Genomic DNA, 24,296 nt, shown 5'->3' with positions numbered 1-24,296 from the left:
TATGTGTTTTTTGTACTAAATGCGATTTTGTTTTAAGAAATAAACTCTTTGGAAAATGTGTGTTTTTTGTATTTATTTCTATAGATATTATGTAGCATATTTCTGTAGGTAGTCAAGAGAAATAATGAATTATTACCTACAGCCTGTTTAGAAGACAATAGCGTTGAAGGGGCTGGTGGTATTTTGATTTTTCTCATATGCTAGTATCACTGACCAATTGTTGCAAAATACGACATGAAAATAGATTTAAAAAGACTCGCACAGCAGAATGAGGAAGGTCATTGTTTTTTTTAAAAAAAATTAAATAAATATTATCTTAAGTGTGGGTGCATTTCAAAAGAAGAAAGTTAAAAGAGATACAACTCATAATATTTCAGTAAAACAGAGCGGGACAAAGTTATTGAAAACATGTGTTGGCATGTGTAAGGAAGGATTCTATTCTATAAAAATATTTATTGTTTTATTGCAATGTTCAGGGTCATACTAAGGGGGCTAACAAGGGTGAGTTTTTAAATTATGTCCGCTGATTTATTAAAATTCTATTGCTATTATTTTTTATTTTATTTGTTTCTAAAATTTCTAATCTATTTAACATTGTACCTTTACTTTCTACGTGTAAAATTTGAATGTCTTTTGAATTGTCAACGTTGTTGTTTGAATGTCTTTTGATTTGTATCAATTATGTTTTGATTCACGTAAATGTGATGCATAGTTTGAAATATCGTCACTTAATCTATGTGAAGCTAAATGTTCTTTCAGTCTATGTTTATTTGCTCCCGCTTTTTCCTATGTATATATGAACTAGGAAAATTACATGTTATTTCATATATTACACTTTTTTTTAAATTTGTTGGCTTGATATTTACTATTAATTAATGTTTGGCCCAAAGATTTATTATTATTATGATTGCAATATCATCAGATGCCGTATTTTATATTAGTTTTAATATTTTATTCCTATATTTTTACCATAACATAGCTTTTTGATAATAAAATATTATATATTTTCTTAAAAGTGGTTTAATCAAAACTCATTTTGTTCCTATCGAGTCATATTAAAATGTATTTTGTCAAGTGGTTGCATCAGAACATGTTTTTTCCGTAACTATTTATCATTTATTTCCTAAAATAAAAGTTAGTACATCTTTCTGTTTAACTCTATACTTTTTCTACGCTACGCAAAAAAGACAAATGTGGACAAAATACAATTTGATATGTTGCTCCTCAGATATATAAATGTACTTAATTTGTTTATGATGTATTCCTCACTGGGAAATCCCGTGCCGAGGATTATTATCGTCTCTATGCCTCCTGAGAGCCGTAACCATGCTTGCCTACTTTACAATGCACCACTGCTGACTGTTCATCAACAATTCATGATAGAACTACGGGATGTGAAAATGACTTGGGAGGATGCACAGGATCTGGCAGCTGACGGAAATGTCTCGAGGCTCTTTGTGGACACCTTATGCTCTAACTAGGGAGTGAATTGGAATGCTGATGAAATATATTTATTTGAGTTATGACAAAATAAAAAAATTGTCTGAATTTTTCTGTTTAATAGCAGTAAAAATTGGAATGAAAAAAATATTTTTGCTTCTTCTTTTATGTATGATGCTTCTTCAAATTTAAAAATGGATTGAAACATAAAAGCGAAATTCTCAAAGAAAAATATATTTACTTGGTAAATATGGTAGTTTTTTTTTTTCCTTTTTTGTGACTTTGTAAACTCTATTCAAATAAAATCATTTAAAAATATTCACATTTAATAATATTATATCATGTCGTCATCGTCAATTATCCGGTGCATTGGTAAGTTTTATGCAGCTTATATTATGACTATTACATGGGGGTCGGGTTGATGATCAATCTTATGATTCAGTTGCCAGTAGAAATTGCAGCGTTAAACCAAATGGTTGTCATGTAAGCATTACAGGTTATTAATATTTAAATAAGACTTTTGGAAACAAAATTACAATTTATTATTATTAGTAGAATAAATAAAACTTTATTTTTCATAGTGCATATGTTTTTTATAATCACAACACAATTACATTAGCCAAGCGGAAAGAACTTCTAGAAGTCTATTTATTGTACGTGATTATATCTTAATAAATACTATACAAAACGAGAGTTTAGTATGATTACTAATAAAAATAAAAATTTATGAAACCTCTGGGTAGGTGCCGTGAACGGTAGGTGCGTTGGTTTAAGTTAATGAATTTGTTGGTTGGTAATCGTCGAACATGGACGGAGCTTTACATTTTTTTCAACCGCGGTGCTAGTTCCTGTCTTTTCGTAATGGCCGCTGGCTGACGTCACTGTGGGATCTTTTCCTGGTGAACTCGAACATAAACAGTTTTAAATGAATTCTCTGTGTTATTAGTGCGTTTTATACATTTAGGATAATGATTAAAATGGAAAGTGATAAGACTATAGAAGATGTGAACAGTAATTCTCAGGTACAGTGTCTTTATTTCAACTAAACGCTAGTCAGCTTGTCAAAGTGTCAGAGGCTAAGCTTGCACCGCCATCTTTTCAACAACACATTTTGCCTCTTTTCTTCCCGTATCGAAATGTTTGTGCCGTTCCGTGTTATTTTGTACGTTTTAAAACAAACGGCTGCTCGCGCATTACAGTGGAATAAAATTACAAGCGCGGTTTAATTAATGAGTGTCGTGTAATAAGGATTTCCCCATTATTCGGTCCGCAATGCAGGGGCCGCGATTTATGTCAACTTTACCGCGATATAAACATATTTTGCCGTAATATATAACTAAAAACATGAATAAATAACGACTTGCGATGACTAGGGAACGTTTTCAGCTGTAAAATATAATTCTTTAATCGTCTTATTTGGATTCTTCGGAGAGTTTTTTAGTGGCTTCTTTCGGACTGAAGCTAAATGTCAGGAGATGCCACGGGCCGTGCGAAATTCTTCGACCTCCACAAAAGAGAAAACGGTATCAACCTTGTGTACTTATTTTGTTTGGCGGTGTCATGTCGGGCATCCTTTATCCGAGTTTCTCTCGCTTTAAAAAGTAATAAAGCGACCAGGAAATGGAAGAAAGCGGTTCCGTTATCAACATGGATAATTTCAACCATAAACATGAACCAACATCTTTTGTTTTTTTCCGCAAGTTAAATGACCCTTCAAACGAACAATAGTCCCGTATTTTCAAAATAAATTATCTTGTCACGCTTTTTTCCGATTATTTTTATTAAACAGAGATAAGATTGTTTATGAAATTGTTATTTAAGATATCTTTATTTAAGTACGTACCTACACTATTTATTTTTTTTTTCAATATTTTTGTATTTTTTTTCATCATTAAGTAATAAAAGGCGAGTGATATCGATTTATTCTATTTATTTATTCTATGGACATTGTTCATTTATACAATTCATAGGGTATTATATTACAATATAAGAATAGTTAAAATCATTAAAATAGAAAAAAGAAACATTGACAAACATAAGGGACACCGAGACAAGATCTGGACTATTTATTTAGTGCTCGTTTAAAACGTTGTAAACTCAAACTAAAAAAAGACCAGATCTTGTCTCGAGTTAACAATACGACAAAGATGGGTCGGGTCATTGGAGAATTAAGGCCAAAGTTTGTTCTATGCTGATCGATGAACAGTACTTCATTGTTTCTCAACCTAGGAGTCAGAATATGGAATTTTATCTGTCCAGTAATGATGACACATCGATAATACCATTTAGTTAGCCGAACATATATATGGAGTCAATATTAGTTCTATGTTTTTGTAAACTAGAAATATTTAACATTGTCTATATCAGCATATCAATGGTTTTCTCTCTCTAGTCCAAGCATCCACGCTACTTTTTGAAGCAAGCGATGTTAAACTGATTTATGCGATTGACATAGAATGGAGACCAGACCACGGAGGCATATTCTAGAAGAGGGAGAACAGTTGAGCAAAGAATTTTGATAGTGCGGACATTAGTAAAATTACAGGATATTCTACTAATGAAGCCAAGTAATTTCAGTGATTTATTTACTGTATTTTCTATATGCTCGTTGTATGTCAGTTTTAAGTCCAAAACAACTCCTAAATCTCTGATGGACTAAACTACATCAGTTTTGGAGTTTTCTATTAGGTACTCGAAAAAAATCTGTTTTGTACTATGAAATGTCATTATTTTGCATGTTTCAATATTTAGTTCTAATCTATTGACTTTACACCATCGCTTAAAAGAGTTAATGTCTGATTGAAGAAAAAAACAGTCTTGTAAAGTTTGAATTATTTTAATAATTTTATTGTCGTCCGCGAAGAGCCAAAAGCGAGAGTTAGATAATTATTTAGCAACTTCATTCATTATCAAATTGAAAAGCAGAGGATTGGCATTTATCTGATATATATTAAGAAACTTGCATTACCAAAAATAGCAAACAAAAATATCTTTTTATTTATGAAGTGAGATGTTTTTATAAAAACTTTATTACCGCAAGTCGGTTAAAAAATATTTATTTTAATAAAAATCATGCTGTAATTAATAATTTTGAAAAAAAAATTCACTGTACTTTATCGGGATTCCTTTTTCAAACTTATCGACATCACCCACTGGTAATATTCATTATGCATTGACCATAGAACATTAAAAAAAAGAAAAACATTATAAAAACCCCAAAACAAGGATGTCATTCATAAACTACAAAAGAAGTTAAGTTACTAAGTTCACAAAGCTTGGATTTTTACTTGCAATTTCAACCTAATGTGTGATACTTTGTCAATGTCAGCGATAACACCAATTAGGTACTTAGACACTTACATCGTGTCATAAATGTAAACCAATCTTTGTTTAAAATGGAAAAAAATGAATATATAAATAAAATAAATAAAACCCAATGCCCAGCGGCATCAGTACCAAGTCAGTCCCCCATTTGGATTTTACAACTTAGGTTCTTATTTCGAAAATGATGTTTTTAACAATTGAAGAATTTTTGCTCAACTGTTGACAATATTTTTGTTCGGTATGTCCAAGAAGAAGCTCGTTATAAAAATGAATAAATGTATGGAGAAAACCACAAACTAAAATGTCAACTAATGTTTCCTCATTATATCAGAGATCTCGCTATTTCCTTTATCTTTATAAGCAAATTCAATTGTAATTGTATGGTTATCAATATTATTTTCAATTTATTTTTCTGTAATTCCTTTATCAATAATAAATAATACTAAAATAGCGATCTGGTTTGTCTCTGGTTTCAAGAGGATATTTATGCCGAATTCTAAAACTTCTTTGTAAAGTAAATCTACGTCGCAACTGCCCCCGTCCGTCTTTGTCACATAAAACGAATTCAAATTCGGAAAATTTAAATTTCATGAGTATGGTAAATTTAAAATCAAAATTGGAATAGACTAGCGAGCATTCGTTTAACTTAGGTTCTGGTAAAAAACAAAATCAAAAATGTTAATACATTCGGATGAGAAAAGATGGGGAGATGTGGATGTTACACAGTGTGTAATGTGGCCACTTAAACCAGCCAGTGACTGGTCATAAGCCCTGTAAATACCTTGAATTCCATATTCCCTCAAAAATGTTTTCCCTCTCTGTTACAGCAAATTTACATTTTTTTTGTTCAAAAATCTCAAACTAGAGAGTGAATTTTTGGGGTCCATTTCGTAATGGCACTTTTACTTGTAATGTCTGCAGACAGAGAGGGGAGATGACTCACCTTGTCCCACTCTCTATCTCTCTAGTTCCGCTCCGCTGGTGCGCTCTACACTTTTTGCTCAACACTACCTGCTTATGAGTATTACTCCAGACTCGGGGGATGCCAACCATCGGCTGTTGTCACAAAATAATTAAAATAAATATTTTTGATCAACAACAAACCATCGTGTCGTTTCCCCATAGGGGTTGTCAGAGGAGATAGAACGCCATATCGCTCTGTCTTCGCATACAGACCTCGTTTCCGCTACATTTCATGCACGCGCGCCGCTTGTCACTACTTTTAACATGTTCATCTTTCAGCATTTGTTGGATTTGGTCAAGCCATGTTTTCCTCGTTTTTTGGATCCATCAACATTCGCATCGTAAATCGTTTTAGCTGTTATTTCGCCGTCCATTCACTCTACATGTCCAAACCAATGCAGGACTACTTTCTCAATGTTAATTAATTATTATCTCGTTTTGTCATGATCGTAGAACAATGACGCATGTGATTTTCTTCTTAACATGGTAGGGGTTTAAATTTTTTTTGACACTGTCAACTTCAAAATATAAGTTCGAAAATATATCCGTTGAGGCATATTCTAAAAGAGAACGGACAACTGAGCAATAGAGTGCTTTAACTGTGAACATATTAGTAAAGTCACTAGATGTCCTGCTAACAAAACTGAAGAGTTTTAGCCACTTATTAATCATAGTATCAATATGTTAATTAATGGTATGTTTATAGTCCATGATAACTCCGAGGTCCTTAATAAAAGACTTAGAATATGTCCAAATCTTTCTAGACAAATACTTCTAGAGAGTTTAACAAGATTTACAAATATTTTAACCCTTGGCAATGTATCATATAGGACACTGGTTGCATTTTTTCTCATTTACTAATACACGAGTAAAACAGCATTCAGTTAAACCTGCTTTGCCATATTTTTCATTACTAACTGCATTATTGCGATTAATAATAAACTTTGATTAAAACAAAAAATAATAATTTTGACTGGGATTTTGAAACCTTTTCAGTCATCAAATGTTTGGTCAAATAAACCAAAGTAGGGAACGAAATGCCGAATACTCTTCTAGTGAAACTGAAAGCCTGTTGACTGTCAACAGGCCGGCTTCTCCTGAAGAGTTTTAAGTGGTTTCCTCTCCACATAAGCAAATGCTGAGAAGTTCCTAATTAGCCCACATTAGCATATCCTTTCTGTTCCCAACAGTTTTAGATTAAATTAAAGTAATATAATTGCAGAAAAATCAATTTGTTGAAATATAAACCTTGTATATTATAAGCAAGGTAAAAAATAAAGCAACTCCCATATAAAAAAAAAACATCTAACGTTTAAAAAAAAATTTTTTTTGTCAAAATAAGGGTTAACAGAGATTTACTTTGTCTTTGAGAAAGGCATTTACATTTGTCATTTGCTCGTTTAATGGTCAATCTTAACAGGTCCACTGGAAAAATATATTTATATTGTAAAGAAAAAAAAAAGTAGTAACATTTACAGTATTACTGCGTCAAATAATGAAGAGTCTAGCTTGTCATAGGAGTTGGTGTAAGAAATACAATGTTGAGCCACACCTCGACATTGGAGTACTAAGGGTTAATGAGTATTTTTCTTTATTTTCAGTTTCCCGTGACCGTCCTATATGATTCCAATAGGAGAAAGGACTCTTCGGGTACGCAGGAGCGAGAGAGAGAGGCTCACAGAGCAGAGAGAGAAGCATGTCTGGCCTACTTTTCCGGGTGGAATGAAGCCGACCAGGTAATTTATTTTTTTTATAAATAGAAATATTAGCGTTCTTATAATTTACTAAAATATTTCAACGGGTGGTAAATAACTTTTAAATTAGAACATGGAAATCAAGTTGGGGTTGAGTGGGATTTGAACCTCTGATCCGTGAGTCCGCAACACTAGCCACGATTTCTCAATCAAAGCTAGACTGGCAGTGCACAATGGGTTTTTAAAAAAATATTATAATATACACGGCACGCAGGATCAATGGAATATGGTACTATTACATACAAACAAGTTATTTTAATATTTTGTAGTGCAGTTATTGGTGTATTTTTTTTTTTATTGTTTAATATTTGACACATGTTTTTTTTTCTACACAATCGACTTTTATAATTTTTTTATGTCATAGCTGTTGTGCTTGGAGAGTGACTTACACTGTAATTTGAAGTTTGAAAATAATAATACAGTAATACTAATTAAAATAGCAAGCTATTTTTTCTCAGCTTCAAAAAATTTCTTTGAATGTACTTTGAATTTATTTACTGATATATTAGTTTTTAGTTCATTGGGGAGATTATTGTAATTTTTATTCCTTTAAAAACAAAACTATCTTGACCATGATTATTATTATATTATTGTTCATTCCTTTCTAGGTCGAGTTTGTGAAGCAATTGCTGGAACGAATGTGTCACTACCAACATGCCCATATCAACACTTACCTCAAACCTATGCTACAGAGAGATTTTATTACATTATTACCAAGTAAGTACTTGTACGTTGTAACTAATATTTTAATTTATCAAACAGTCATTGGTTCAGAAGGGTTTTCCCATGTAAACAAGAGTTCTACTATTTGTTACCTTGCAAGGATAGAGGTATTTCGTTGGTTTAGAGTGTAAACCTGCTATCTGCTCCAGAATGGATGAGGAAGTTCTGTGATTTTATTTTTAGGTATTGTATTATCATTGCTATGATTTTCTTAAGTTTTGTAATTTTCAATTTACTCCGCCCGTGACGTCTCTAGTCGTCGTCGGTGAGTTGTCTTCACATTTAAAAGGTGAACCCCGCACGTATGAAAACACGCTAAACATGGCTTCCCAAAAACCGGGAATATATCAAAACACATAATTGATTGGCTGTTTTCAACGGCTGTTCACTAGAACTTGTGACGTTGTTGAGTACAGTAGGACCTCACTTATCTGGGCCCCCGCTTATCCGGTGATTGCGGTAATATGGACGGATGAGGGGGGGGGGGGTGTCGACTAAGACAGTGGTCCCAACCTTTTGGTCGCCGCGGACAGGTCCACGTTTCATAATTTTACCGCGGCCCACTGAGGGAGGGGAGGGGGGACACATTGAATGAATCAAAAAATATAATTAATAACAATACATAATAATAAAATTTAAAACTCATAGTGACAAATAATACAAGGTTTGTGGGAAAAATGAAAAGGTATATAATAACAATGAAGGATTGTTTCAGATAATTTTTAAATTTTCTTTTGGATTCATGGGTATTTTCAATATTTTTAAGGTTCAACGGAAGGTTGAAAGTATTGCGCAGCTTTCCTATATTTTTTAATTCACTATTTAAGAAATCTCCATTGAAGGAGCTTTGAAACTTTGAAAAAGAATTGTGAGATTTCTAATTATGCTTCACCAACTCAACGGAGAATGCCAAGTTTGCGGTGTCAAGTATAATCGAAATCTGTTTTTGAGAGATTTAGAGACGGTTTTGAATTATGCTATTATTTAGGTAGGTAGGTTTTTATGTATAGTTTATTTTAACAGCAATAACAAATTTTCCGTTTTTGGTGGAAATTTTTAAATTTGCTTCTAATACCCTCAAAGATCCTGTTTTTTTGTCCAGATTGTCAAAGCCCTGCTCTAGTTTAATTTTATTATTTTTTTCATACGAAGTACTTGGGTTGTACAATTAAATGCTCTGAATTTTACCACATGTAAGAAAACGATTTTTGTATCCAATTTCCCGTAGCACTGAACTTCCTCAATATACAGGAGACAATAAAAAGACTGCAAAAAATTAAATATAACCGCAATCAAAAATATTGAAACTAATTCCAAATATTGTTTATCGCAGTTAAAGGCCTCGAACACATAGCAGAGAGCATCCTGTCATATCTGGACGCGCGCTGGCTATGTGCAGCGGAGCTCGTGTGCCGGGAGTGGCAGAGGGTCATCTCCGAGGGGATGCTGTGGAAGAAGCTGGTGGAGAGGAAGGTCCGCACAGACTCCCTCTGGAGGGGGCTGGCCGAAAGAAGAGGATGGTAAACATATTACATTCATTCATCTTCACTGATTGTACGGTAATTTTAAAATCAAAATTGGAATAGACTAGCGAGCATTCATTTTATTCAGTTTCGGGTCAAACATAAAATCCAAGATGTTAATACATTCAGTTGAGAAAAGTTGAGTAAAAATTAAAGTGGCCTCTTAAATCAGCCATCACAGGTCATAAGCACTGTAAATGCCTAGACTTCCATAATCCCCTCTCTGTTGCAACAAATTTAGATCTTATTCAAATAAGTTAAAAGTCACCTCAGAACGCTCAAGATTATGTGGTTTTTTTGCTAAACGAGTTCATTAAAATAAGCTTCAAATAAAATGCACAATAAAATAAAAGACTGCCCAAAATAAAAAGGGTTTGATGAAGAAATGAAATGATACATTTAATGTTTCTTTTAGGATACATTTTCTATTCAAACCCAAACCTGGCTCTCTACACCCGACACACTCCTTCTACAGAGCGCTGTTTCCACAGATTATACGGGATATAGATTCTATAGAAAACAATTGGCGGATGGGAAGGCATAATTTGCAGGTCAGTACCAATTACCACTATTTCTTTTTATGGTTCCACACAACGGCAGAGGTCATCGTCATTGCAGTTTTTATTTTGTCCGCAGTCGCTCTAAATAAGGATTTAGAGCTACAGTGGAACCACTCGCTAAAGTTTTTAAGCCAGGAGATATGTTGACTTCATACACTTTGTTTTCCTTCAACTTTTCATTGTAATATGATACTGACTATTTTGTACTTCTCTCCCCACTTAAAAAGTATTCTATTATTTTTTTCATATGTATATTTCTATAATATTTTTTTGAACTGTTTTATTAGTGCTCGTTTTTAAATCCGAAAATTATAAATGAGTTGCCTTAATTTGAATACAACTTTAGTTACTTAATATATTATATGTAAATTTACTGGAGACAATAAAAACTATATAAATGAATAATTTTTTATGATATTGTAGTGGTTTTAAAAAAAAAATTTTTTTTTTAAGGTATACATGATTTTTAAGTGACTTATCCAAACAAATGTAAACTACTGTACTACACACTTGTAGTGTTATAGGACGTGTGACTCCAGATCAGAAGTTTGCGCGTTCAAATCACGTCGGGGTCACCATTTATAGGATGGGTCCGCGTGAGTTAATTTGAGGTTAAATAAGAAAGATGGATTACAATCGAAGTTATTTATTAAGAAGGAATTTACAATAGCGAGCACTGGCGGAGAGCTGTGGGCAGGCGACACGAAATGCCAAGATGAAATGTAGTTTAATATCTCGTCCGAGCTAACGTTGCAGCGGACTATGCGTTGCGGGCCAAAGCGGAGTTTGGTCCTCTCAACCTCACGGCTGTTGATGTTGCTCGCCACACTGTATTCCAAGGAATACCTATCTTCTTTGAGATATGCGTATTAAAAAAATGTGTTTAATCTCTTTTGTCTCGACAATTTCTTCATTCAAATGACCGAGATTGATGCTATTTTGTATGGTGAAAAATATTTAATCGTAATCTCAAATGCAGAAAGAAAAAATCTTGCGTTGTATTCAAATTATGGAGATGTAACATCATTAGAATTGTAAAAATCCACTCTGTATATTTAATAAGTTTTCAATGTTATTCCTGGTTTGTGATAATACCCTATTGTTTACACGAGGAAATACCAGTTGTGATATTGATAATATGTAACAAATGACTTGCAAACAGAAAACAAAAGTACAAACCATAAACGCATTTTGTTATAAGTTCTGCCCCACATATTTCTAACTGGAATACAAACATCCACACTGACATTGCTTTTTATGACTTGTTTATTGAGTCAATTCTCTTGTAACAAATACATACACATACAAAACACATTACTCGTCACATTGCTAAAGTTGTTTATAGCTTTCATTTTTTTGCGATTGAATTGTGTTGTAACATAACACTAGACATTTCTCTAGAATTTTCTGTGCCGAGGCCAAGAATAATACATTTCTGTGTGTTAAATAGAACCAGATCCCCGGATAAGTGTTTTCAACTAGCTGCTTTCGGGTAAAAATCCCTAATGCAGAAATCGAGTTGAGAGAAGTCCGCCTCATTACGTAGTGGTAGACGTTTTCGCCTATTATCCTCGAGAACCTGGGCTCAATGTGAAATATTGATTTTAAAGGCTTTTTAAACTGCATTCATTGTCCCTTGACTGGCACCTGAAGTGTACAACTGATCATCTTACCTTCGTGTAGCAAAAAACGATCAAGATTCTCCGTGGTTGATGTATATATGCTATGCCCTTTGCACCATTAGGTGCGGAAAAGGAAACCAATAAATAAAAGGGGACATTACACCGGTTTGTGTTCCTGTGGCTAGTATTGCAGACTCACGGATCAAAGATCCGAGGTTCAAACCCTACTTTCCCTCATCTCGATTCCCATTTTCTATAACAAGTTATTTACGAGTCCTTTTAAATGGCCCCCAAAATGCTCGGGTTAATTACGAGGACGTAAATATTTATTTTTACTGTAAAAAAATGTCGGTCTATTATCAAATCTGTTTTCTTGGAAGTCTTTCCGAAATGAATTGATTTATGTGAGTAACGAGTTTGTGATGTAATTTCAGAGGATAAACTGCCGAAGTGAGAATTCCAAAGGAGTGTACTGTTTACAGTACGACGATGACAAAATAGTTTCCGGCCTTCGAGATAATACAATCAAAATATGGGACAGAAAATCATTACAATGTACAAAGGTAAGTGACCTAGCTTTCATTTTTTTTAAAATAAATATTTGACTATTTCGTTTTCACCAGCAGCAACGTATGATGTCATTTTTGACATTTGCACACTCATAAAAATCGAATGGAAGAAAAAAAACCAAAAAATATTCCGGAAAAAGCGGTTTCATTATTTCAAACGTGTTTTAATTAAAATGTTTTTATTTATTTATTTAATGCACAAAATACACAATTTTATCATAGAGCACAATTATTTTTTTTTTATGTCCCGTAAGATTCAATGTTAAGTCGGGACTCTTCTATATATAAATCAAACATATTTATAAACATATTAAACAATATACAAAATAATCAAAACAATATACAAATTCATAATAGAAAAATATAAATAATGAAGATTTATACATGTCAAAAAATGGAATGCAGAAAAGTTATATAATAATACAATTGGATTAGTCTTATACACATTCTAGCTAGAGGATTTAAACTGCAAACGTCTATTGATTTAATAATAATAATAATTGGCTGATTTATATAGTGCCATTTTTGTGAAAAATCACCGCAAGGGCGCTTTACAATTGTATATGTAAACTTACATTCTCACTAAGCTAATGTGACGTATTATATTTTCTGATTTAAAATTGAGGGTACGATAAACTAAAGAAGTGAGATTTTAGTTGGGATCTGAACTGACTGGGACTGTCGATTTGGACAAGTTTTCCTCTGCCTGAATCAAATGCTGACCTAAGAGTAGATTTTCTTTGACATGTATTTTCCCTAATACAAAGGTCCGATAGGTATCTTGGAGCCAATCCATGAGGGGATTTGAATACTGTCCAGCAAAGCTTGTATTTTATTCTCTCTGGGCTTTTTAACCAGTGCAAATCTCGAAGATGTTGCGAGATGTGAGAGTATTTTTTTACTCCCGTAATAAGCCTCGCTGCTGCATTGAAAACAGATTGAAGTTTATCAGTTTGGTATTTCGGGAGATTTGCGTGTATTCCAGTACAGTAATCTAGACGCGAAACGACGATACCTAAATGTATATATGTATGTTGCCGCTGGTATAGTGAATTCAATCAGATGTTGTAATAATACCTGGCAATTCAGTGTATTTGTGAGTTAGAGTGGAGAGCTGCTCATAATATTCCGAGTAGTTATTTAACTGCGCTATCTAACAGTCTTCCGTATCTTTCTGTACCTTCCCCAGGTCCTGACCGGTCACACGGGCTCCGTGCTGTGCCTGCAGTACGACGAGCGCGTGATCATCAGCGGCTCCAGCGACGCCACGGTGCGCGTGTGGGATGCCATCACAGGGGACATGGTCAACACGCTGATCCACCACTGCGAGGCGGTTCTGCACCTGAGGTTTACCAACGGCCTTATGGTTACCTGCAGTAAGGTAACTACAATATTCAAGAAATAAATCAAATATTTACTCTACCCTACCTACACCCGATTCCCTTCTTATCCTAATAAGGAAAACGTTCTCCCACATTACCCGCTACTTGTTCCTCAAAATTTATAAAACGTGTGTCCGAGTGTGTGTTTTGTTAAACCCCTACAGAGTGCTTAATTTGGGGATTTATATTTTTTGAATTCGACGAAACTTTGCTTCACATAATGGACACACTAATGATTAAACATCAAATGATGTATAAATCTGTTTAGTATTTTAGGCTTTTTTAATGCTTAACCTAGCCAGACCAAAGGGAGGATTCAAATCCCCCATAGATCGATTTTAATTCGATACCTCAAGTATTATCAAAGCTATTTGTCGTATATTTTTTGTAATTGTGAAATTAATCGAAAGAAGTATTTTCCCGTTTTTGTTTTAAATTTTGAAAGTTTTTTTTTTTTTTTTTAAATATTAAAACAAAAAAAGACTAAAATAATACAAGTGTCAATTTCACTTTATGTACTAAGCATTCGGCAAACTAACAAAAATGAATAAAATACACGAATGAGTAAAACATGTGTACGCGAAAACATTAATAAATTATTGCACGGTCATAAAAAACTTCCAACGTTTTATTCTCCTGACGACATATACAAGTAGGCGCTGGGGTCGTTTGGTCCCCCCGTTAAGATCATGTGTAATTTTTGGATGCTTAGTAAGGGAAATGTTAAGGTCGCAATAATGTTCCAAGTAAAAATCATCACGTTTGATTTCACGTGTTCATATTAAATTGACGTTTAACCATCAATGTGGTCAGATGTGAAGCAAAGTGTAAACGCATGCAAAAAATCAAAATTCACAAATTAATCATTCTCTAGGGGGTAGAAACGATTCAGAATACCACCCCTGAAGTATGCCTTCCAAATTTTGAGTCCCTATTTAAAAATATCGGATAAAGTCCGAAGAAGGGCAAGATCGTAGAACGACAGATGTGCGAAAAATACTTTTATAGTGTACTAAATTAGACTCGACTCTAATGGACCAGTGAAGTTTCCATATTATATTTCGTGCTAAGGTTATCAATTAACTATTTTTATTGTTCCAAGTACAATAATATTATAAGGGAATAAAACATACATATATGAAAGTAGTTTATAATTTAAAATCAAAATAAAAAAGGTTATGTTAGCAGCTTCTAGTTAGTATTTACATAAATGAAAATAATATTGAAATGAAGAAAACTTACTAAAAGTAAGATCTATGTTGCATATCTAAGAACTATACAATTTGAAATTAATATTTTTTAAATTTAAAACTCCATACATTTGATGTACATGCGTCAACTGCTAGTGTATATAATAATGCCATTGTAAAATACCAATAATTCTATACTATAACTAAGTTACAATATATTCTCTCTCAGGACCGATCAATCGCAGTATGGGACATGACGTCGCAGACAGAAATAACCCTGAGGAAAGTGCTGGTAGGACATCGAGCCGCGGTTAACGTCGTGGACTTTGATGAAAAATACATTGTTAGCGCATCGGGCGATAGAACTATTAAGGTATTGTATCTAATTGCTATCTCATACTCATTCTTTCCCTTTAATCACACGAGCATTTAATCTGTTAAGCAAGAGAGAACAAATTCTATTTTCAGGAGGGGGGTTCGGGGCCCCGATTACAGTAAAAGTTAACAGCGTTATCTTCAACGGTCTATAAAGTTCAATCGTATTTTCTGTACAAAAATGGTTATAAATTAAAACATGTTTATTTATTAAACACCCAGAGGTCTCTTTCAATATACTGTTTAAAAGTACGTACACTGTGTAATTATTACAGGAGTTATAATTCAACGTGTAATCATAATTTTTACAATAAATAGGGAATTAATTGTAAAATAATAAGGGAAGAAAGAAGAATCGAACTAAACACATTAAGGGCCGGTTGCATCGACAAAAGTTAAGTTAAAGTCAGGGCTAAAGTCAAATAAAAGTTACTTTTATGCCAAAATGCGTTGCATCAAAAAAAGTTAACTAAATATTAACAAAAAAGTTACTTTTATTTAACCGGCCGCTAGGGGGCCGTTTAAAGTTAAGTTTAAAGTTAAATGCGATCTGCCATCTGTCAAAAAAGCGTCGTGAGTGTTGAAATCCATTGATCGATCTGTGAAAAGTTGCACAAAATGTCAATTTTATCTGATTTTTCGTCTTCCGATGACAAATTTATCATCAAGTATATTCTAAACCGAAAAAAAAACTGTTCTAACCACAAACGGACCATCTTTTGTGGGAAGAGTCAGACTTTATCGCAATATTTCGAATGTCAAAAAAGTGAAGAACTATTAATTATTTGAATTTTTAATTGTTAATTATTTTTCAAAACACAGGACTTGATCATCTAGAGTAAAAAGTTCTTCATTTTGTTTTAGCTTTTGCTCTTTTAATTTTTTATCTAGTTCAAAAAGGACGATGTCCCATTTGTTCTTTTCTTCTCCGAATGCGTAGTGTTGCTTCGCCCTTTCGCACACACTGAAAATTGGAACGAAATTGAAACGTTTGTGCCCAAAGACGCGTCGCGGGGCATGTGTATTGCTACATGTAAATAAACAAGTACGTGCTTGCGCAAAAATCCCAACAATTTTTAGGGTGAAACTCGAACCTTTACAGTGGCAACATTCTTAACTTTAACTTAACTAAAATAATGTTGATGCAATGGAATTTTTCAGTTACCAGATTTTGAGCCTTAACTAAGTTTAAATATTTAACTTTAAACTAAATTTATACCAACTTTGATGCAACCGGCCCTAAGTGATGGCCATGCATTGCCATCTTAGCTAAAAATAAAAAAAAAATTCATACATAAGAGTGGCTTTTAAAAATGGGAAGGAGCCAGTTGGAGCAGCAATTGAGAGTTTCAGAATAATACCGATAAAAATATATGAAATGGATTTAGAAAAATTAATTGTATTTTCTAAATCAATATGGATTTTGTGGAGAAACGTGTTCACACATAACTTTAAAAAAGAAATTATAAAAAAATATGTCCCTAGAAAAATGTTATATGTTGGGCCTTGATAATTGTGACGATGTTCTATTAAAACTTTAATGGTTACAAACAAATTTCAAAATTAATATGCATTGTGTCGTATTAGGGACGTGGCCAACGTAATGACCGTTTTCGCGGATAAATTATTTAAAAAAATTTGCCACTAATAAGTAGTAAAATTTTTTTTTCTTTAATAAAAATATTATTCCAGGTTTGGAACACGAGTCTGTGCGAGTTTGTTCGCACGCTAAACGGGCACAAGCGAGGCATCGCGTGCTTACAGTACCGGGACCGCCTCGTTGTCAGCGGATCCAGCGACAACACTATACGGTTGTGGGACATCGAGTGCGGAGCGTGCTTAAGGTAATTAATATTTATTTATTTTACACATTGATCGCCAAAAGGATTTTCGTAAAATGTCAGAATTTTTTTTTTGCATTTTTAGGTTTTTAATTTAATGTTAGATTGAAAAACAATTGTTTAATTTGTTTTGGGGTATTTTTGAGGATCTGCTCATCTGAGGGGTGGCTGACACGGCGATCAACGTGTTAATCTCAAACTATATACATAATTTATGAATTTCCAAATATTAACTTAATTCTGAATATCCACTAAGTATATATTAATTATCAATATCAGTACACCATGCACAATGCTCTCTGCACTTTTTAAGAACTAATTTGCTATTTTTTCCAACTTAGATTTGAATAAAATTGGGTTTTTTACCACCAGTATTTCTTCATATAGTGAAACCCCTAAATTACATTTTTCAAAGGACTAACAAAAAAATGTAAATGAAGAGAAAATAAAACAGTGATTATTTTTATTGAAAAAATCGTGGACCGATTTTTGAACCATTTTTTTTACTGCAGCTTTTTTTAACATCATATTCATAAATAATAAATGTCTGTAAAAAATTACAACTTACATTAAAATGGCAGCAGTCAATGTTCGTAATTTTTTTTTAAATCTAACAAAAAAATTCTCGAGTAATTCTGTGATTTTGCCATTTTACAAAATGTTAGCCATAGTTGTTTATTTTTACTTTTTATATTCGTGTTCACATTGATTAGACATTTTTTTAGTCGTCTCATTTGAGAAATCGGGGTTTAAAAGCAAACTTAGAAATCTCCACCCAAAATGTAAAATTAGTTATTGGTGCCAAAATCAAGTATACATGAAAACCTACCTACCTAAATAATAGTGTAATTCAAAACCGACTCTAAATCTTGTAAAAACCAATTTCAATTGCACTCGACGCCACAAACTTCTCAGCATTCTCTTCATTGAGTTAGTGTGAAGCATAATTAGAAATCTCACAATTCTTTTTTCAAAGTTTTTCGCAAATATCTCAGTAACTCCTTCAATGGAGATTTGTAAATAAAAAAACATTAACATATTACAACAGAGATGGAGAACATTTTAGAGAAGGAAATATTGAATTCTAGACATCTACAGGGTCTATGACCTGTCATTGGCTAGTTTAAGTGGCCATTTAATTAGTTTAATTCACCATTCTGCCTATATTTGAACATCTATATTCTTTCACCCACATTCTAGGTAGCTCCTCAAAATTCTTTTAATTTTAATTTTGGACATTGTTGATAAATCCACCTGGTCCAAGAAGAAGTTTAAAGGAAGTGAGGTTTCTGCCTCTGAAACGGTATAATGATTTGTTTCGCTTGTTTGGAAACTGGTAAATTTTCCTAACATCGATTGTGGTCAACTTATCAGAAAAGCGGTAGATTTTGTCTACAGAAGTACATATACAATAATTATTCGAATAATAAAGAAGCTAGTTTGATTGTAAGTCATCCATCTCCCCAGGGTATTGGAGGGTCACGAGGAGCTGGTTCGCTGCATCCGGTTCGACTCGAAGCGGATAGTCAGCGGCGCGTACGACGGCAAGATCAAGGTGTGGGATCTGCCGGCCGCCTTGGACCCGCGAGCGCCCGCCGCACAGCTCTGCCTGCGTACCCTTGTGGTAGGTACCCACATACTGATAACGCCAACCTGAAGATGTCACTAACCCGTGTACGGTGGTGCTTTCGAATGTTTAATAAGCCTATGTCGACGTGTATCAAAATACGCCGCATTTTGTTTGCAAAGAAAGGGGAGTGATGATAGTGCCTGTTTGTGAACTAAGTAAACATACTAATATTTTATTTGAAAACGTTCTGTCACGCACACATTCAACAAGGTTTATTAAAGATTTTAACGAGCAGTACTGATTCTTAAAATGAGTTCACAAAATATGTATTTTAGTTTCATAAATTGATTTTTCATAGTAATTAACAGTTTGTTTATATAATACTTACGTGGGTACACAGAATGAAGAAGTTCAGTAGATTTTATGCTATGATTTTTTAAAGTTTCTAATTTTGAAATAACATCGCCCTACGCGTCATGAGTTGTCGTCGTCGGTGAGTTGAGCTGACATTTAAAACGAGAACCCCGTAAATCTTTTGAGACCTCTTGAGTGGTAGGCAAACATGCTGACCATTACTGAAATTTTGTTATAAAATTGTAATATTATTAAATGTTTATTCAGTTAGTAAAATGTTATTTATTTTATTTTTTTATTTATTATACGGCACAAGAGCCTTATACATTATAAAATATACAAAACAATGAGTTAGTTAGATATACTAAAATTTAAAAACTATTAAAACATGGGTATAAAAAGAAAAATAACAAGAAATGTTTATCAGGATGTTCATTATAAAAAAATATAAAATGAATGAACACCAGATCATTAGCATAAGTAGCTTTTGCAAGTAATTCGTTAATCATTACTATGGAACATCATAAAATATTTACAAAGAGATGATTTGAATTCACAGAGACTCCAGTTAAAAATGTCAATATGAGATGTACATTCGTTTCCTAGTCTGTGTATACGCGGTATTGGTGAGTGACAAAGATAGTTGGTTTGAAAAGGGTGACAATAATATAGACTATTTTGTCTAGTTCTACGTATTGGTAAAATAATGTTCATTAAATCCAGGAGTTCGCAACAATCGAATTTAGAGTTAATGATTTTATATAAAAATATTAGGTCAGTTATTTTCCTGCGATCCTCCAGAGTAGGTAAATTTAAAAAATTCAACAAAGACATGTAATTGAATTGTTCTATAGGAATATGCAGTATGAAATTAATGAATGATCAAAATTTTCGTTGGACTCTCTCAACATTATTTATTTGAATTTTGTAAAAAGGGGACCATTTAGTAGAGTTGTACTCTAATTGGCTTGTTAATAATGTTATGAACCAACTTAATAAAGCATAAATAAACTCAATCTGGTTTTGCTACAAAGTTGTGATTTTGTAGATAAGTTTTTGTGCTATTGACCCATCAAATCGATTGGCTTTTCTATACAGCTGTTGACCCTGAACCAGAATATTATGAAAACATATTTTTATAAATTTTTTCATACATTTTTGAGAAATTTCACAGTGCAATTAAATGCTCTAATTTTTACCGCCTGTAAGAAAACATTTTTATATTCAATTTCCCGTAGCACTGAACTTCCTCATTGTGGTTAGCAATCATTTTACGGGTTATATTTTAGAATGTGAGTATATAACATGACGAATTAAAAGTTAATAAACAGAATCAAGCACTGTCAATATGTACAGAAATTTTGTCCATATTATGTGCATAATGCATGGAATCTCTCCGAGGTTTGGTTATAGTGAAGATTCTTATACGTAGATGCAGTCGCGAGCAAATGATAATTGAGTATAGTATGTCTGGTGTCCGTGACTAAGTGGAATATATAGTGTCGCCTTGTCTGTCCCCCACTCTCGCCCTAGGAGCATACGGGCCGTGTGTTCCGCCTGCAGTTTGACGAGTTCCAGATAGTGTCCTCGTCGCACGACGACACCATCCTGGTGTGGGACTTCCTCAACTGCACGCAGGAGGAAGGATCTGCCGCTGGTGAGTATCCGCCTTTCTATTCAACTCTTCCGCCCGGCTAAGTTTTTAGTTTTAATTTAATTGAAATATTGCTCGAACTAGTATTACAGTAAAAAACCTCTGATGTGGTGTGCACTGTATAAATAAATTAATTGGCCTTTGATATGGTTCGATATCTTTATTTTTTTATAAAATTACTTCGACAAGTAGTTGTAAATAAAAACGACTGACCAACTCGTAGGAGGGGGCGCTTTTTTAACGCTTCCTCCCCGGTGCGCGGTGATGTGTAGCTAGTACACATTGCGTCTAATAACTATAATATCTTTATAAATATAATAAATATTGGGTTTAGATTTTCAGTATTCCTCCATTACACATTTATGTATCCACTGAAATAATTTGTTATTAAATAGTAAAGGCACAAAAAAAGCATTTTATCGGAAATCGGGGATAAATTACAAATATCATTAAAAGTATACTCACAGTATACCAATAACACCTGGCGTTACACGTCCACTACATGTTCAGTCACGTAGGCCAGTACTAGCTACTTAGTAGCTCTCAGGAAGTTGGCGCGGGTGCATGTTTTGCCCGAGTCGTTAGCGATACCCAATGGTTTTTCACGTTTTCAGCAGTTAGATTTGAAATATTATCATCTTTGAATTAAATTATGGTTAATAAAAGCCATTCCCTATAAATCTTCCATTTTTCCCTTTTTAAATCTCTTTATTTTTTTAATGTGTAGTGACTACACAGCACCGTAACGCGCGGGTGTTTTTAGGACAGTAAGGAAAAGGTTAACAGAGAGAATGAGAAATTTATGTATGTTATATAAATAAAAACTTTCTCTTTCATACCGATAACCATAGAACTAACTATGTTTTTCATTCCTCTATGCCCAGAATTCTTAGGTCTGCCAACAAACATACCAGTCTTGATTTCTTTGATAACAAGTTGTCTTCTTTCAAACGATCACTGAACCAAATTCAATTATAAACACCTCTCTCCCGCTTCCACTCCCACCAAGTCTACTATATACCATTGTGTCTTTATACTTTTATAATAATTTTCTTTGTATACATATGTCCTTAAAAATGCCCATTGGGCGTATACATAAATAAATAAATGTTTTCATTATAATAGGGAAATATCAGGTTTTTTTATTAAATCTTTAAAGTAATAAGGCTATGAAATACTGGCAAGTAAAAATAAAAAATTTACTAAGTCAATTTAATCAGAGTGAAAGGTTTGCTAGGCAGACTATGTTTGACAATTAATAACTCCATACTCGCAGTGAAAGGGACAGTGGAAGCAGTAGAGTTAATCTTAACATAATATAATGATGTTTTATTTTTAATTTCCAGGATTCGATTGAGCGAGCTGCCGCGCCCGAACTGACTGACTGCCGACTTAATGTGATTAGATTTAAGGATAAAGATTGTAAATTAATATTATAAAGGGGATATGTACGGGTGAAGTGTGCAGCATGATCAACTTGTGTCTGAGGACCATTGTGTAAACCACCTGCATACCCGAGGAAAGGCGCGACCAAGACGCACGAAAGAAATCAACGATTAATCAAATAGAAAAGTTTTACTTGCCAATAAAACTTGTATTACATACGGAGTCTTGTTAAAAACCGGGAAATTCTAATATTTGGTTTAAAATAATGACATTGGCTACGCAATAGAGGTTTATTTCAAATGATGGGACTGAATTTTGTATCGTTACGTATCCTGAAATTAAAAAATGGATCAAATTACTTCACAAGCCACTACATTAGTATGTCTAAGTGGATAAGAAAAGGTTTTTGTATCTTATTTTTCCACTTAGGCCCATCCCTCTACGGCAGCCACCCGTCTTCGGAGACGATGGTGATGTTATAAAAAACAGCTTTTCCGGTGACCGTATTGTCCTATACGGGGCCAACACAGTCGGCCACATCTCTCAAGCTTTCAGGTTTTGAGGAGGGGAGGGGTTCCAATAGGTAGCTGCTTTCCTTGCAGTCTTTCAGAGGTCGTTGTATGGCGCTTTTCCCTCCTTTACGGCTCCTCTCCACACACCCCTATCCCTGGTGAGATCTTCCCAATGATTTGCATCAACATAAAAAGTTTTCATGTCACGCTTACAGACACCTTTAAGTCACAATCGCTGACCACCATGGAATCTTTTGGCATCACAAAGTTACCTGTACATAATATTTTTCGGTATTCGGCCATCCTCCATGTGACTCACATGACCGAGCCATCGCAGGGGTCTTTTTAAGATTGCCATTCCTGTAGCTTGTCCGACCTCTGCCAACCACTCGTATACTCAGCACATGACCTCATTGTCGTTCTACACGCAAATGTTCTTCGAGTTTTTAGTATTTGCTGATTTTGCAGTGGTCGGCGGCCTGTTTTAACTAAAATGTTGCAGGTTTCAACTTGTCCCTGGGTACTTAACGCATCGCCGTATTAGGCTACATAATGCATACACACAACTCTACTGGTCACCTCGAAACAGGTCAGTAGTAAAGCTCATCAACCTTTGTTGAGTTATGAAATTGAGTCGATCATTCAAATAAACTTGTAAATATATAATATGTCCATTGAACTTTTTAAATCAAATTAAATTATAAACTGTTTTATTTGGTTGTGACTTTTAATATGTTAAAACAATTCAAATAAAAACTGTACAGGAAATGTGTATTTCTTGGTCGTTCAAGCCTTTCCTTTGGTATACATTTTCTATTTAATGTGCTCGACACAAAATAATATACCATTTTATATATATGAGTAGATAAATATAAATTTGCCAAATGACCACCAGAAATAACTCATACGTTAACCACCATAGATCATAAAGCCAGAGTTTGCCATGTACGGTTGTACTGCCATTATAAGCAAAAATGCAGTGTTTTTGACAAAAATCACAAAATTACTTAATTATGAGATTATTATTATTCCTTATAGGTAGGCAGCCTTTTGCTGATGCGCCTATATCTCGTGTACTGCTTTTTGTCCTTTCTAAGTTCTTCTTCCTTCAAAAAAGCATCCAAACAGTTTTTGAACTGGTTGACCAAAATGGAATGGGCAATTAGACTTGGCAATTTATTCCAGTCTGAAACTACCCTGCTGGAAAGGAATTTTTTCTTGGTATCGAGGTGGAATTGGGTACGATACAGCTTCGAGTTATAGCCCTGTAAATTTGTGTTGGGATTTAATTGTTGCATCTCATGCAGGGGGCAGTCATAGTAATTATTGAGTATGTCAAAAGTTTCTATCAAGTCCCCTCGTTCTCTCAATGATGTAAGTCCAAGTGCTTTTAATCCACCGTGGTTAGGCATCCTTTTGAGTGATTTGGGGATTTTTGTAGCACATCTTTGGACTTTTATATTATAAAATATAATATTTTATGTATTTTTTTAATATTTAATAATATTCTACAAAAAGTGTGCAGGCAGTAAAAAAAATACTTCAGCATGAAAA

The 24,296-nt window shown here is 33.8% G+C and overlaps 1 protein-coding gene across 2 annotated transcripts; it reads left to right on the top strand.

The window, feature by feature from the left end:
* Nucleotides 1-2,283: 2,283 nt before the first annotated feature.
* On the top strand, nt 2,284-23,535 carry slmb (beta-transducin repeat containing E3 ubiquitin protein ligase slmb). 2 transcript variants are annotated; one of them, XM_088235219.1, is made up of 12 exons: nt 2,284-2,462; nt 7,329-7,463; nt 8,090-8,198; nt 9,538-9,724; nt 10,143-10,278; nt 12,344-12,472; nt 13,668-13,859; nt 15,280-15,423; nt 17,118-17,269; nt 18,734-18,890; nt 20,724-20,847; nt 22,191-23,535. In XM_088235219.1, exons 1-12 carry the CDS (start codon nt 2,409-2,411, stop codon nt 22,199-22,201), a joined length of 1,530 nt encoding a protein of 509 aa, XP_088091345.1. In that variant the 5' UTR covers nt 2,284-2,408; the 3' UTR covers nt 22,202-23,535. The 2 variants fall into 2 exon arrangements, with proteins under 2 accessions (XP_088091345.1, XP_088091346.1); XM_088235220.1 differs by having other exon boundaries at nt 20,727-20,847; nt 22,191-22,393.
* The last annotated feature ends 761 nt before the right edge of the window (nt 23,536-24,296 follow it).

The sequence above is a fragment of the Micrasema longulum genome, unplaced genomic scaffold (genome assembly GCF_059751315.1).
Source record: "Micrasema longulum isolate JH-2025_06_02 unplaced genomic scaffold, ASM5975131v1 h1tg001344l, whole genome shotgun sequence".
Taxonomy (NCBI): Eukaryota; Metazoa; Arthropoda; class Insecta; order Trichoptera; family Brachycentridae; genus Micrasema; species Micrasema longulum.
Note: the sequence above shows the minus strand (reverse complement) of the source record. Positions and strands in the feature narration are given on the sequence as shown.

Coding starts and splice junctions, on each gene's coding strand:
- slmb (XM_088235219.1), top strand. CDS start 2,409: ATGATTAAAATGGAAAGTGATAAGACTATAGAAGATGTGAACAGTAAT. Junction 2,463..7,328: donor ATGTGAACAGTAATTCTCAG/GTACAGTGTCTT, acceptor CTTTATTTTCAG/TTTCCCGTGACCGTCCTATA. Junction 10,279..12,343: donor TGGGAAGGCATAATTTGCAG/GTCAGTACCAAT, acceptor ATGTAATTTCAG/AGGATAAACTGCCGAAGTGA.